General features: G+C 44.5%; 1 protein-coding gene across 9 annotated transcripts in view; it reads left to right on the forward strand.

Moving 5' to 3' along the window:
- Positions 1 to 16,152, forward strand: part of LOC127008618 (sulfotransferase 1B1-like) — an 80,182-nt gene that overhangs the window by 58,395 nt on the left and 5,635 nt on the right. For 4 of the 9 annotated variants that reach the window (XM_050880845.1, XM_050880844.1, XM_050880846.1 and 1 more), the window contains exons 2-4: positions 8,643 to 8,820; positions 9,295 to 9,440; positions 10,256 to 10,460. In XM_050880845.1, coding sequence (XP_050736802.1) covers positions 8,653 to 8,820; positions 9,295 to 9,440; positions 10,256 to 10,460 — 519 coding nt within the window. In that variant the 5' untranslated portion in view covers positions 8,643 to 8,652. Of the gene's footprint in view, positions 1 to 6,833; positions 6,940 to 8,437; positions 8,462 to 8,642; positions 8,821 to 9,294; positions 9,441 to 10,255; positions 10,461 to 16,152 lie in introns of those variants that run through there. The other 5 variants (XM_050880840.1, XM_050880843.1, XM_050880839.1 and 2 more) reach the window with 5 other exon arrangements.

Raw genomic sequence — 16,152 nt, forward strand, 5'->3', positions numbered from 1 at the left:
TTATTGCGGAGAGCGCCAAGTGACACGTCTTGACTCCGTGAGGTCAAGACAGAGTGTGTGTGTGTGTGTGTGTGTGTGTATTTCACCACGGCCTGATCACGAGTTGCACGAGTTGGACTCGTAATCACCAGCAAGTATCCTCCCGATTAGAGCAAAGCTCATAATCTCTGGGTACTGCCAGGACCTCACACACCACACACCCCATCGCCCTTGCTCAAGGGGGGACAGTAACCACTCCTAGTCAGCGGGGAAAACCCCGGCCTGATCGGGGCTCGAACCTCTGTCTGCCACGCCGTGAAGCCTGGCAGCGCAGCGTTTTAACCGACGAGCTATCGGAGCGGTGTGTGTCTGGGAAAGCTACTCCCTGGAGAGCTGTGTGGCCCATTAGGGTTCGTTCACACTACACGCAGAGCAGGGCAGAGCAGAGCAGAGCGGTTAGCAGCGGCATTAATTTTTAGATAGTTTTGAATGTACAGACGCTCAGGTGTTCACTCCGCAAGCAGAGCGGCACGCTCGGGAAATTTGGTCACGGCGAGAACAGTTGAAGTTATGGCGCGTAGGGAGAGGAAACGTTTACACCGCAACGATAGTCAGACGAATGTCTGCTTATTGCCACTATATACATTCTATAATATATTATTCCTATTTCAAGATATTTATATACTAATAAATGCTTCATCTCTTATGACTGAATAAGCTGTATACTTTCTTTTCAAATATGTCATAAATATGAATACTGTATAACATAGATCTTCAGTTTTCTTCCCTAGGATGAGATCCAAGGGAAGGAGTACAACGCTACTGGGCGAGGTATCTTTCCTCCAACCCTACGCTTGGATTCCAAACGAAATCCTCCAACCTTGGACGAAATTCAAGCGAATCGTTGGAATCCAACCATTTCGTTGACTAGTGTAACCGTAGCTTTAGTCACCCGTGAACTGGCGGGTATTTAGTATCAAATCATCTATAAATGCATCTAACCTTTCCTTATGTTTTACCTCAAGTACATTCCTTCTCAGTTTGCTCCACTCCCCCACCACCCTGTTCGTGAGGCATTTCCTGCTTATTTCGTCCCTGTATTTGAATTTATCGAACTTTTACCCGTCACAACGTGTTCTCACATTAGTTTTTAATATAATCACTTCATTTAAACCGCCCTTGTTAATCCCCTTTATCCATTTAAACACCTCAATCTACGTCTACGTCTTGAAGCGCCCAATTTAATATGATCTGGTCCAAAATGTTTATCTACTGTTTGGTAACTTATTTTATAGCAATTATTATTATTATTATTATTATTATTATTATTATTATTATTATTATTATTATCATTATTATTATTATTGTTGTTGTTGTTGTTGTTGTTGTTGTTGTTGTTGCTACTACTACTACTACTACTACTACAATACAAGTTTTGGTTGTCGGATTGTCTGAGTCACTGTGAAATGAATCTTGCAATTCACGGTGAGCCGCCCGCCGTGGTGTGAACTGAAGGTCAAGTGGCACGTGACAGAGGGGAGGGCGGTGATGATTCGGACAGTGGGATGGTCCGGCCATAGCACTTATTGTAAAGTGTATGGGACTGACCGCCATAGTGTTAGACTTCTCCATTCCCATCCCATCCCCATCCCTTACCCGTGGCCATAAACCGTAGTGTAAAGCGTCCCCATGTGGTTGGGGTTGCTTTACGCTACCCCGTGGGGTTGCGGATGGGGTGGGAAAAGTGTTGACTCCGCGGGGTACAGTGCAGGACATCTTCGGCTTTTCCTTCGTATATTTCATGAGTAAATAGTGTTCTATTTGTTATTACAGAAGGACATATATTGAAAAGTATCAGAATATTTGTATGACTGATATTATATCGCAAACTTTGCTAAAGTTTATATATATTTTTTAGTTTTTAGTTCACTGTATACCGTCTGGTCCACGTACGGTGAGAACACGTCAGGGAAGTAGCTCCTCCCCATAGATGGCAGAAGAAGGGCATGGCTGCTCTGCATGGTGCTGATGATTGGTGGACAGTTGATGCGATGGAGGTTGGGCAAAATCTGGCTTCAGGTACGGTCAGGTAGGAAGGAGGATAGCGGGCTGGGCTTCTTCTCAGATGCATTCTCATCCTTAGGCTAAATAGAGTACAGTAACGATATAAAGCATCGCTTTTGGGGCTGTGTAGTTTCTCATAAGAGGGTCGCCAGATACTCACTCCAAGAAAGGGGATCGGGCGAGGACGTGGAGACCGGCAAGGGGATTGGTGAGGTCCGGGTTGTGCTTCATGGTCCAGATGATCTCTTGCATCCAGGTGGTGCCGCACTTCGGGTACGTATCCACCACCACATCGCTGGGGCGGAACTGACGGGGGAACGAGGCCGGATTATCGACGGAAGGAAGTGTTATGGTATAGGGCATTATAGGCTTAAGACAGAGCTGCTCACAGCTAGCGGTCCTCCACGGTTCCACCCTTCAATCAACATTGCCAAGAAGCTATCTACATAGGTGAATTTTAACTGCTGAAGCCAAAATTACAAAAAACTGAGCAGATTGTGCATAGTTGAGGTACAATATAACGATATATAATAGCCGTATGTTTAGAAAAGCTAATTTGGTGATATTCTGATCCTGTACCCAATCATCAGTGACCCACACAGCCATTGGACTTGGCTTTAACAACGAAATTCCATGTTCCTTTGTAAATCGTTACATTTTCATCATCCTTCCAGATAAACACCGAGGAGTTTATCGGGCTGTTGCCTGCTAATGATTCTTGTGCAGGCCGCCCTGCTCTGCTTATATGTGAACACCTAACCCCGCCGCTCCGCTCCGCTCCGCTCTGCTCTGCCCTGCTCTGCTTGTAGTGTGAAAGAACCTAAGTAAGTGTAGCCCTGGGTAAGCCTCTGGCCGATAAGAGAATCGGTGATCCACCCCCTTCTCTTTCGACACTCCCTCCACAAGGAGGAGTGTGACAACGAGAGCCTCCTACAGCCGTCAAATGGCGATCAAGAATTACCCTAGCGCGAGCAAGAATTTCCCTAAATCTTGCGAAATTCTTGCGTCAGATTTTCAAGACTCCCCCCCTGTTCTTGACAAGAATCGAGCGGTCCGCGCAAGCCTCGGCGGGGCAGGAATACGGTCACTTTCTTGATGGCTGCACGGCTATGACCATTTCCTGAGCTTCCTATGGGTAACCCTGCCAGGTGGGGGTGGATATAGAGTTCACGAGGTTACTTTTGTGTTACTACTGCACCACAGACCATTTTAAAGCATAACTGTAGGCCTTTCGGTATATGAAAACATCATCGTCATCGTTAGATACAAGAAAGTGAAACGATGCAATTCGTCAATATTCTCTAGAGAAAAAGGAAGTTTTAAGAAACTCCGTCGCATGCAGTGACGCTTAGCAGCTAGGGAAATGTTCCTAATGAACTGTAGATCTCGTAATTGTGACTATATTAACGCGTGTTGTCCTTGACGAGTGACAAAATGAGAAATAGTGTTAGTTCATCCAGGCATATGGGTAAGAGAGAGCGCTCTGGCGGATCACGGATGGGAGGTAAAAAAATATACCCTATTCCTTGCCTTCGCCTTCAGTCCAGTGTTGCAACTCTTAGGTTTTTTCACCTAGATCTAGGTTTTTTGGCCGTGATTTAGGTTTCTGGGTGTTTTTTTATTAAAAGTCCATAAATCTAGTTTTTTTTTGTTAAGCTAATTATTTACACAATTTTTTCTATTCGAAGCGGAAGCAGTATTTTTAAATATACAGTGACGAACAGAGTGAGCGCATGAACGGATATCAGTATATCCCTGCTGTACACTTTTTGGCGAGAATCTCCCCCTTTAATAAGGGTGGGGCTTGTACGATTCTGACAGCCCCAGGGCTGCTGATTGGCTCAATGGAGACAAAAAAGGCTAGGATTTAAGCTGATAATTAGGCTACCTGAGGATTAACTTTAGGGTCAGAGGAAAGAAAAGGTTAATTATAGCTCCTTTAGCTAAAGGAGGAGTAATAAGGAAGAAGTACACACGCACACACAAACACACACACACACTCGTAACTCAAATTGTCTCTCTAAGATGATGATGATTGTGTGTGTGTGTGTGTGTGTGTGTGTGTGTGTGTGTGTATTTACCTATAGTCTGTTCAAAGCATGAAGGCGAACCAGGGTGGAGCTGGTATCGTCGTTTACCTCTAGCCATTCTGCCAAATCAACCTTCGTAAATGCGTCTCTCTCTTATTTCCCATCCATGTGCTATTTGAAAGTGATATTTTATATATTCTGTATATAGTAAAGGAAGCTACATAGTACAATGAGTGTCGATGTTTAGGATTATAACAACAATTTGTATAAATTCTATGACATGTGGCAGTCATTTTTTCCTAAGTTGCCACGTTGTGGTGATGGTGGTGGTGATGGTGGTGGTGATGGTAGTGGTGGCGGTGGTGGTGGTCGTAGTGTCCCCCTAGGTCCCTCCCCCGTGTCGAGAGGGAGAGAAAGAGAGATAAACAGGTGGGTTGTGGGTGGGTAGGTAGGGAGAAGTGCTAATCTGATAACTGGCGGTCGAACTGGCAGGGCCGCACTCATGGGAATTCCAGAATGTGCCACACCTTGAACTGCCTTCATGCTCTGAACAGACTAGAGTTGTATTTACCTATAGTCTGTTCGGAGCATGAAGGCGGTTCAAGGTGTGGCAGATTCCAGAATTCCCATGAGTTCAGCGCTGCCAGTTCGACCGCCAATTATCAGCTTAGCACTCTCTCCCGGCCTACCCACCCACAACCCACCTGTTTATCTCTCTCTCTCTCTCCCTCTCTACCCGGGGGAGGGACCTAGGGGGACACACCGACCACCACCACCACCACCACTGCCAACACCACAACGTGGCAACATGGGAAAAAATCGCTGCCACATGTCATAGAATTTATACAAATCCTTGTTATAATCCTAAACATCGACACTCATTGTACTATGTAGCTTCCTTTACTATATACAGAATATATAAAATATCGCTTTCAAATAGCACATGGATGGAAAATAAGAGAGAGACGCATGTACGAAGGCTGATTTGGCAGCATGGGTAGAGGTAAACGACGATACCAGCTCCACCCTGAACCGCCTTCTTGCTCTGAACAGACTATAGTTGTAGTTTTACAGGGCCTGGGCTTACGCTCGTGTGGTCCCGTCTCCGTATCTATATCTGTTTTGTGGATAAAAGCAGTGTGTGTGTGTGTGTGTGTGTGTGTTTGGAGAGAGAGAGAGAGAGAGAGAGAGAGAGAGAGAGAGAGAGAGAGAGAGAGAGAGAGAGAGAGAGAGAGAGAGAGAGAGAGAATCCTATAACCAGCTACAGTTGTGAATTACGTATTTTTTATTTACTACTATATAACCATACTATTAATAATAAATAATAATCTAGGTTTTTTTTACGGAATCTTGATGTTTTTAGGCAACCTATCTAGGCTTTTCCATATCTACTATCCATATCAGACCCTATGACATAACGTTTTTCGCAAATATTTTTTAAACGAAGACTCGGATCAGCATGGGACTTTGGCACAGATTGTTTCACACACTCCGCTAATTTTTGACGCTATTGTGCAATGCCAGATGCGGTTAATTATGGCGTTTACTCTTGACTGTGATGGCAAAACCTGCGTGAGCCACTTACACATTCGAACAAGTGAGGCGCGACGTATTTGTGACGTGTATCCACCACCCACCTCCGCCCCTGGCTTCCCCTATTCCCATCCCTCCCTTTCCCTCCCTCCTCCTTCTCCGCCGCACTCTCTCCCCCCGCCCTCTTTCTCCCCATACCTCCCCCCTCCCCCCCCCCTCTCTCGGTGTACATGCGATGTGAAGCGTTGCACACATATGACTTGTCTACAATGGCGGATAACTGGCAAGTATATGCTAAGTATGGTCTGGTGTTTTATGCACACGACCCTGATTCCTGTTCCAGCCTAACTGGATGTTGCTTAAGTGCTGTATGAGGTTTGTTTGGCAATTATACAACCATCGAAAGTTATATGAGTAAATGACCCTCCTTCCCACAGGTTACGTTGAGCGTATGATGGGATGAAGCACGTAGCTGACGCGTGATCATTTATAGGAAATCGCATAAGGGACGGAAAGGAATAACGGTGGAATTGAAGCGGGAATTCATTGCAGAGTAAAAACGTGAAACGAAATTGGAGAAATATATGAATAATTTATTCTGATGTTAGGAAAAGATTGCCATACGATATGTGTTCATGTAGATATGTTAAAAAGTCATAGCAAACAAAAATAGATAGCGAGTATATATGATGGGTGGATTAATAATGTAAATAACTGACCACATAGGCTATGTTACTTCAACATTCATCACCATCGACAAACAGGTCATCCTCGTCATCACTGTTGATGCTGATGCAGACGGGATATAATTTATATTTATCTGCCATTAATTCAAGTCACACGTGTGCATGGATTCATATCTCGTGTACAGCACTAGTGTTTGAGAGAGAGAGAGAGAGAGAGAGAGAGAGAGAGAGAGAGAGAGAGAGAGAGAGAGAGAGAGAGAGAGAGAGAGAGAGAGTGGGGGGGGAGAAGGAGGGATGGATGGATGGGAGTAGGGGAAGCCAGGGGTGGAGGTGGGTGGTGGATACACGTCACAAATACATCACGCCTCACTTGTTCGAATGTGTAAGTGGCTCACGCAGATTTTGCCATCATAGTGAAGAGTAAACGCCATAATTAACCGCATCTGGCATTGCACAATATCGTCAAAAGTTAGCGGAGTGTGTGAAACAAACTGTGCCAAAGTCCCATGCTGATCCGAGTCTTCGTTTGAAAGATATTTGCGAAAAACGGTATGTCATAGGGTCTGATATAGATAGTAGTGAGTGGCAACAATGGTTCAGTCTTCTCGCTGGCCGCGTCGCGTGTGCAGGTTGGTTCCTCATCAGTGGTAAGATCTCAGACTGTTAATTTTGATATGTATGGATTTAGAGGCTCCCTCGTGCTCGTCTGACACATGCTAAGCACACCATGGCCTGTATTCTTATACATTTCGGGGCTTACACACCCACAGTTAGTAAGGCTTTCTCGTAGAGGTTGTGTTACTATTTCCATGAGTAGTTGCATGAGCCTAATGACAGCCTAACAAAGCTTCAGGACCATGAATGTGAAAAACACCAATGAAACTCGACTCATCTCCTTTTTGGGTTTTGGGAATATTTGTTGCGAGAGCCGAAAGCGTCTGAGAATACTGTTCCCTCAATAGTGAATGTAACTTTTAACGCTGAATAATGGATGCGAATCTTTAACGCCACTTATTGCGACTTTTCTTAATTGCAAATTTAGTTGATCTTAAAACAACGCAAACGGCAGTAAAACGTTAGTGTATACAACGTTAATTAAGATTAGGAGCGTATTCTTAGCTACGCGTTGCCTCAGCTCACACCACCCTTTCACTGGTCATTGCCCTTTGAGCCTCAGGCAAATGTGAAGCCCCTACTCCCGGGACAAAGGGTGACAGGGGCATCAGTATTACAGGGGCATCAACCCTTCCACTGATCAACAAGGAAATTTATCAGTCTCCCCAGCCTTCACGGAGAGAGCGATTGTACTTAGCGAATCGACAGTCTGCATAACCTGTGGACGCGGGTCGTTGCGGAAGAGGTAGGGAGGCCCTGAGGGAAGGGTACAGTTCTCCCGCCTTGACGTGATGAACAGGCTTGCCTGCCACACTGATCTAGAAGGGTCATGATAAGTGCAACCAGTCTATGGTGAATAAAGATCTGAAAAAAGTGCTCCCCAACCACAATGACATAAGCCAGCAGTGTGAAGTACTATGTTGCCCTCCAAACATAGTCTGATAAAACGTTCTCCTCCCCCTACAATGACACAGGGCAGGATGAAGTACTGCCTGTCTCCCTCCCATGATTAGAGGTCTCGCCCAACGACCCTCAGTAAGTGGCAGCAGAGTGGTGGCGATGGTTGATTACGGAGGTGATAAGGGCCACCCCGGTGCCACTCAGGCGAGAGTATCGAGGGTGCATATTCCTGAGCTGTAGTAGTATACAGCTCAAGGACAAAACAAGAAAAAAACAAAAAACAAAAAAGTCCGCCGGTTAGTAAGGTTGCACTGGATAGATATCGGTTGTCTACTGCGTATATGTGCCGGGAAAGGCACAGCTAATTATTAGAAGCGGTTTAGTGGTTAGTTTGTGAGATACATGCCGCACGTCACCCAAGGCTGAGCGTCTCAGGGAAGTGCAAATCATTCTTACACTTCAGAAATATGTATCCGGGGTGATTCGCCGGGCTACTATTCGTTACTGAACCTTTACAATAGCGAGACACTACTTTTTGAGCGGAGACTGGAGGCACAGGACAAAAGGCTTGAGAGGAGGCAGGGTTCAAACCATTCGTCGCCCAAGCTCACATATTTGACAAGGCTTTCGTAGGAGTTTTGATCATTTCCAGAGGTAGTTTCATGACCCTGGTGGTAGTTTGACCCTTCTGTGCCATGAACCTAAAAAACACTCATGAGTACCCGATTGATCTTTTTGGGCGGAAGCGTATGAGAATATCGACCCAGACATCTTAGTGGACTGATACAGGCTGCTGATGATGATGATAGATATTCTTTTGGCCTCGCTCCCACAGACCCTGAACCATGAAGCTCGCTAGTGGTCACGAGGTGGAGGTGCTGGAGGGGGAGGAGCTGGCGAAGCAGATGAAGGACTTCCACGGCTACACCGACGGGCTGGTTCGCCTCACTCCCGGACGCTGGCTCTTCCCGAAACCATATCTGCGCTTCGCCGACAAGTACTTCAAGTTTGAGGTACCGTGTCTGTGTGTGTGTGTGTGTGTGTGTGTGTTCTAACCCTAACCGCACTTCCCATCTCCCCTTCTTTCGTCTGTTTCACTGTTCTCGTTTTACGCCTGAAGTTGGTCTCATTCTTCGTCTCTACTTGAGCTCATCGTGAGCTTTCCAATCCTTCCGATTCCTCTCTCATTCCTGATTCATTGTTTTCTCTGACTACATTTCTCCTTCCTGCCAGCCTCCCCCTACACTTGGCCTCTCCCATTGCCTGTGCTAACACCCTACGATAAGCTGCTTCCTGGATGCTGTGGAGGAAATGAACGTTTGTCAGTGTGCTTTCAGCCCTTTGTGATTCTCTCTATCTACTTATCTATCTACTTATCTGTCCATTTGTAGATCTACAATAGTCGTTCCTCTCTCTGTCTTAAGCCTATAATTCCCTATACCATAACACTTCCTTCCGTCGATAATCCGGCCTCGTTCCCCCGTCAGTTCCGCCCCAGCGATGTGGTGGTGGATACGTACCCGAAGTGCGGCACCACCTGGATGCAAGAGATCATCTGGACCATGAAGCACAACCCGGACCTCACCAATCCCCTTGCCGGTCTCCACGTCCTCGCCCGATCCCCTTTCTTGGAGTGAGTATCAGGCGACCCTCTTATGAGGAACTACACCCCCCCAGAAGCGATGCTTTATATCGTTACTGTACTCTATTTAGCCTAAGGATGAGAATGCATCTGAAAAGAAGCCCAGCCCGCTATCCTCCTTCCTACCTGACCATACCTGAAGCCAGATTTTGCCCAACCTCCATCGCATCAACTGTCCACCAATCATCAGCACCATGCAGAGCAGCCATGCCCTTCCTCTGCCACCTATGGGGAGGAGCTACTTCCCTGACGTGTTCTCACCGTACGTGGATCAGACGGTATATAGTGAACGTGCTTCGGGATGACACAAGAGGAGCCATGTGGTCTTGAAACCCTTAAAAAACTAGATTCCTCCACCTGTAACCACATAACCCCATAATCATCTTTGGGTTTCAAAGACCGTGTCATATTGTTTTTCGTTAATAACTTCTTGTAACAAACAGCCAAAGTGTCAAGGTGCTTTAATCATCCACATGTTGCACGGGCCAAGCAAGTCACATACATTACGGCAGCCACTATAAATAAAATTCCCCTGCGTCACTAACAGTTTGGGGTCGTCCAAGAGGCCCCTCAAGAAAGGCTACCGCGGTATAGGCAGTACCTAAAAAAAAATCTAGATAATTAATCATACCGACGACCATGGGACAAAGTCTGAAACATGTTTGGCCATATTTTCCGATCATCCTTGAATGTCCGACGCAATGCTTAAAAGTTACTCCTGAAAAACAATGTAACAGCCTCTGAAACCCTTCGAAGCACCATCCTTGATAAATATAATTAACGCTCGGTACCCCTTCCCTTACCAGGATGGACATGTTATTCCAAGAGACAAAACTAGACGAAGAAATGAGCGAGAATCTTTTCTTCGAGGGCTTCAAATTGATGTGTCCGGGCAGGGACCCCAAGGACGGCATGACTCTGCAGATGGCCGAGTGTGTGCCCGACCCTCGCGTCATCAAGACCCACCTCCCCCTCTCGCTCGTTACGCCCTCGCTGTTGGACACTTGCAAGGTAAGTGGAAAACAGCCTTACAATAAAAGTTAAGTTTGATTGAGAAGACGAATGCACGATAATGGAACGGTCAAGATTTCACACCAAGGTATACGTGGAAGTCAGCCTTGCGATAAAAAGTTCAGGCTGACTGTGGACACGAATGCCCGATAATGGAACGAAACCAATCCTATGACAGAAGTTGAGGTTGACGATGCACACGATTTTTTTTCTTTTGGGTGCGTCCTGTAGGCTGGTAGGCCTTCTTGAGGGGCTTCTTCGACAGCCCCATTCCGTTAGTGGCGCAGGCCAGTTTTATTTATAGTGGCTGCCGTGATATACGACTCTAGCTTGGTCCATGCTGCCTCCCGGTGCTCCACTTGGACGAAGTCGCTTAAGTTAGGGTTGACATTTTTTTTTAACGTTTTTCGGCCTACAGCGCCGGTAGGCTTTCTTGGTGGGGCCTAATAGTCGGTCCTAGCCCGTTATGGTGTAGGCAAGTGTTTATAGTGGCGCCATCTTCCTTGGCTCATGCTGCCACCCCGGAGCTCATCTTTGAGCCTCTCTTTAGAGAGAAAATCTAGAGTCCGGGTTAACAGGTGACCTTCAGGACGGCATGGGTAGTAGGCCACTCGGCGGTGACTCAAAAATCCCAGATGCGGCGGGCAGGACTCGAACCGGCGTCCTCCTGGACGCGGCGCCGGCACGCGAACCACTCAGCCACTGCCTCCCCAAACTGATGGTCTAGGCAGCATGTGGGTAATCTTCTGCCACTCGGCGATGGTTTGAAAAATCAGCGTGTTTCGGTGGGTCTTGAACCAAGATCCACGCCCGCACGCTGACCACTCGGCCACGGCCTCCCGATAACGCCCGCCGGATAATGGAACCGTCAAGATCTTACGCCAAAAACCTCACGCCCTCGATGCTAGACACTTGCAAGGTACGTGGAAAACAGCCTTGCGATATAAGTTGAGGTCGACTGAGAATACGAATGCCCGTAGGCAGCCTTACGGTAAAAAAAGTTGAGGTTGATTTAGAAGGCGAGTGCCCGAACGGTCAAGATCTTACCCTTAAATATCCTGGGAACGCCTAGCTATAAAACCGGGGATGAGTAAACAGTATACACTGTAGTTAATAATGAGACAAATAGGCTACAATCACTTTTTTTCATTCAGAACAGTTGAGGCGCTCCGCGGCGGAAGGGTACTGATAACCGCCAAAAATGATATTTGGCAGAAAACGCAGTCAAAGATTGAAAAAAATTTGGGAGTGGTTTGCTCTTGAACTAAGAACAACCTTTGTTATACTAAAAAAAAAAAAAAAAAAAAAAAAAAAAAAAAACTGAGTAACTAAAATATTCACTGCAGTGCATTAAGAAGTCCTAATCATTTATTTAAGAATTATCAATCATAGTCTCCAAAGATTGTACTTTTCCAATCAAAATCTATTATGAATAAGATTGTAAAACTCGGTACTGTAATGTAGACCGCAGTGATGCGATTACGCCACTCCCTTGAGACATTTGACTCTTTTACTCTCGCAATAGGGTCTTGCAGTGAGCTCGACCTGCCATCTGGTGGCTGTCTTGGGACTACAAAAGATTAGGCATGCGGACTTTTTAAATTTTTTTCTTACAAGTTTTTCGTTAGTATTTAAAAATCACATTTTTTCTCACAGCTACGATAGACAGAGACGCCGATAAGGGGGGGAAAGAGGAGAAGGATTCTAGGGGCCCATGAATGAGAGGGGCCTAGAACAGGAACAGTACGCGTACGCCAGGTTTGGGATCTCGGGCCCTGCAAAGATTCTTTTCATGGGGCCCAAAATCCCTAGCGGCGCCCCTGACGATAGAGACAATAGACTTTGTAGTAGTATTTAAGAAACGGAGTAAAACAAGAAAAAGGAAATTTAAATATATAATTTTTCCACAGAAACAATCGTCACATGCTACATGTTTTTTTTTTTTTTTTTAAGTTCAGTTTAGTGAATGTAGTATTATAAAATGTTAAAGATGTATGTATTATGATTAAATTAGGAATATGAAAAAGGTTTAAACTTCCTGCCGGGAGCGTAAGATATGTTTTGCTGCAGTGTAAACAACCTCCTGTGCTCTTGATTAGAAAGATAAAGGAATGCATCGTGTGTGAGGCAGGGGCGTACCACCTGGGGGAAATGTGGTGTGGAAAATTTTTCAACACCTCCCACCACTAGTAAAAAATTGAAAGTAAGACACCATTGTTTGACTTGTCTAACTTTTCAATTCTTACATGAAGGAAATATTTACCCATGTTGTAGGATATATCGTTGCGTGCTCTTATTTTTCCATCAGTGTTCATTATAGCGACATGAATAATGTACAACACTCATATTTTTGTTGTCAACATAATATTGACCATTACAACTCTGATGTTGCTAGTTTGATACATAACAATACCACTTATACCTCGCTGGACACCAGTAGTCCATAGGTATGAAACTGGCAGAGGTTCCAAAAGAGCCACCAGATGGCAAGTCGAGCTCAGTGTAAGACCCAATTCGCCTCACTCGTCGAAGTTTTCGTCAGCTGGCAGGGCTGATGTAGGTCTCCCCGCAGTTTTACTCAGCCTTCGCCGTACTCCTTCGATAGTAATCAGGTCTAGCAGCCCTTTTCCGACCTTGTGAGGGTCCAGGGAAAGGAGGGGTTGCAGGGGCATACACGACATCACCATCACTGCTAGAATAATCTGACATGAGGGTGAAAATTCACGTAAAACCGACCCACAAAAACGAATTCAACATACTTGTAATCCGTGGGAGGAACTGCTGATGATAGAGGAGCGTGAAGACGTGAGACGCCGTGAATCTAGCGCGCTAATTGGAAAGACACTCTGACGTCATGTGGCACGACTAGTCTCCCTTTGGCTGGGCAGGTGCGTGAAGACTTAGGCCCGTACCAAGAGTCATGAAGGTTTAGCAACGACCTGCGTACCTATAGTCACTAGTATTTTTGGAACGAAGGTCTGCGGGAGAGACGAAAGGAAGGCAAGGTCTACCCCGCATCTTTCCTTTTATCTTTAAGGAAAATCATGTTTATTTTCCAAATTTGGCGTGGCAAATAGTTGTGGTTGAGTTAAAACAACCTGAGAAAATATTTTCCCTAATTGGAAAGTCATACATTATAGTTGCAGCGAATATGTTTCTCTTGTTTACAACAACAGCACGCGCCTTCAAAGCACAGAGGAACCAGCCAGGCGGGAACCGTCCGTAGCTCACATTCTCGAACGATCTATGGCAGGGGTTTCCAACCTTTTTGTTCCTCTGTACCCCTTGGTCATTTTTATAAGTTCCCGTGTACCCCTAAAAATTTAGGATAAATAAACGATGAAATTGTAATATTTTGATGTTATTTTATAATTAAATATTTATGTGTAGACTGATGATATAATTTAAATAACAGTTTTGCTTACTAAAATCAGGAAATTTATTTATTTATTTTTTATTTTATTTTTTTACGTCTTGGCCTATTGCGCTGATAGGCTTCTTCCCGGTGGATCCTGATGGTCGGTCCAAGGCTTCTTCCCGGTGGGGCCTGATGGTCGGCCCAGCCCGTTCTGGCGCAGGCGAGTGTTTATAGTGGCGCCATCTTGTATTTGTATCTTGTACATAGTGCAATCTGAATGCAGATTACAACACAATGTATTGTACAGTAGTGGTTATTATCTCGGACCAGTGAGTTCACTGTTCGGACCCAATGTACCCCCTGAAAAGTGCAAATGTGCCACTGGGGGTACATGTACCCCAGGTTGGGAACCCCTGATCTATGGTTTTTCAAATTCTTGTTCATTTCATTTAAGACATCTGGCCCTGCAAGTGCATATAAGGGTATCTTAATGATTTACTGCATGTAAATAACGATTAATAATGGGGAAAAAAAACATGAAATAGTAAATAATAACTGTTGAATGCGATGCTAGGCTATTTCGAATATTAGGCTACCCATGTTATTTATACATGCAACATCAAAATTCCTTATGTATAGACACTTGCAGAGTCGTATGTCACTTTATATACCTGAATGAGATGAAATATGAGTATCTGAAAGGCTATAGATCGTTCGAGTATGATCAGACTATACTGTTTGATATACAAGTTGTTTCTTCGTGTCCTTGTATGGTATATTATCGATGCAAATCTTCTGTTTGCGGTTCATATACGATGGTTTGAGGATTTTTTGTATACACAAACATTCAAATGTATCACTGAAAATAAAGTTGATCACGCAATCACAAACTCACAATGCGCAGGTGCCACATCTACGTTCGCGAGTGGACAGACGGAATGAAACGGACTACATTATGGCTGTAATTACACCATGGAGGTATTATACCTCAATGAATAGCACTGTGTGCGTGTAAGTGTATGCGTGCATTACATCTGGTAGGTGAACAGTAGGCTGCAGTGTGTGTATGTGCATTATATCCTAGTTTACCTTCCCGAGCGACTTGTGGTAAGGATTGAAGACAAGGTCTGAGGCCGTGCCTACATTGTCGAAGGGAAGATACGCGGCTCAAGGATCAAAGGACAGTGGGTTAACCCAGGATCTAAGGACAATGGGTCAACCGGCGCGCAGAAAATGACGTCAGCATGTGGAGCGAGGAGAGATGAAATAGAAAACGAAAGTATTCACGTCGAACGGCTACGCAAATAAAATCGAAAGTATATACGTTGAGCTGGAACTCAAATAGAATCGAAGCAGGCTTTCATTGTCTTTGTCTGTGATTGACAAATATCGTATTTTCTAGGTTTTTGTAGTGAATTTAATATTATATATATATATATATATATATATATATATATATATATATATATATATATATATATATATATATATATATATATATATATATATAGCTTTTTTGGCCTCAATGGAAGAGCTTAAACATTAAATCTAAGAATAATGACTGCCCTTCCCTTTGTTATGGCTTACATCTAGCTGTGTAATAATAATAAGTACAATGAAAACAATAAGCTTACATTCAAATCCTTTGTAACAAGCATGATGCTACTCGATCTTCTTACAATAGGATTCAATAGTTTATCCTATATACAAAAATTAAATGACATTATAGAAAATAGATTCCTTTAAAGGTACACTTGTCTATATCTACTTAATGACTCTTACATTTCTTTATAAAAAAAATACATACATAAGAAAATAAGAAATCTGCAAGAGGCCAGTTGACCTACACGTGGTAGTTCCTGTAAAACTCTAAACTCTAAAATCTATGTCCATCCATAAATATACTGAGTGGCCCGACCCTTCGTATATTTTCTGTATGTGGCCCTCTGTGAAAAAAAGTTTGGACACCCCTGACCTAGACACACAGACTAAGGTGCTTTCTCTAGAGCAGTAGTTCCCAACCATTTTGTTCCTCTGTATCCCTTGGGCATTTTTATAGGTTCCCATGTACCCCTAAAAAATTAGGGAAAAAAAACGATGAAATTGCAATATTTTGATATTAGTTTATAATGAAATCTGAATGTGTAGACTGATGATATAATTTAGGGTAGGCGGTGGCTGAGTGGTAGCGTGCTGGGCCCACATTCATCGCGTGATGGACGACGCGAGTTCGAATCCCCACGCTACCACCTGGGATTTTTCAGTCACCGCCGAGTGGCTTAAAACTACCCACATGCTGTTCTGAAGACCACCCATCAACCCGAAGAGGAAACT

This window comes from Eriocheir sinensis, chromosome 38 (assembly GCF_024679095.1).
Source record: "Eriocheir sinensis breed Jianghai 21 chromosome 38, ASM2467909v1, whole genome shotgun sequence".
NCBI classification, from domain to species: domain Eukaryota; kingdom Metazoa; phylum Arthropoda; class Malacostraca; order Decapoda; family Varunidae; genus Eriocheir; species Eriocheir sinensis.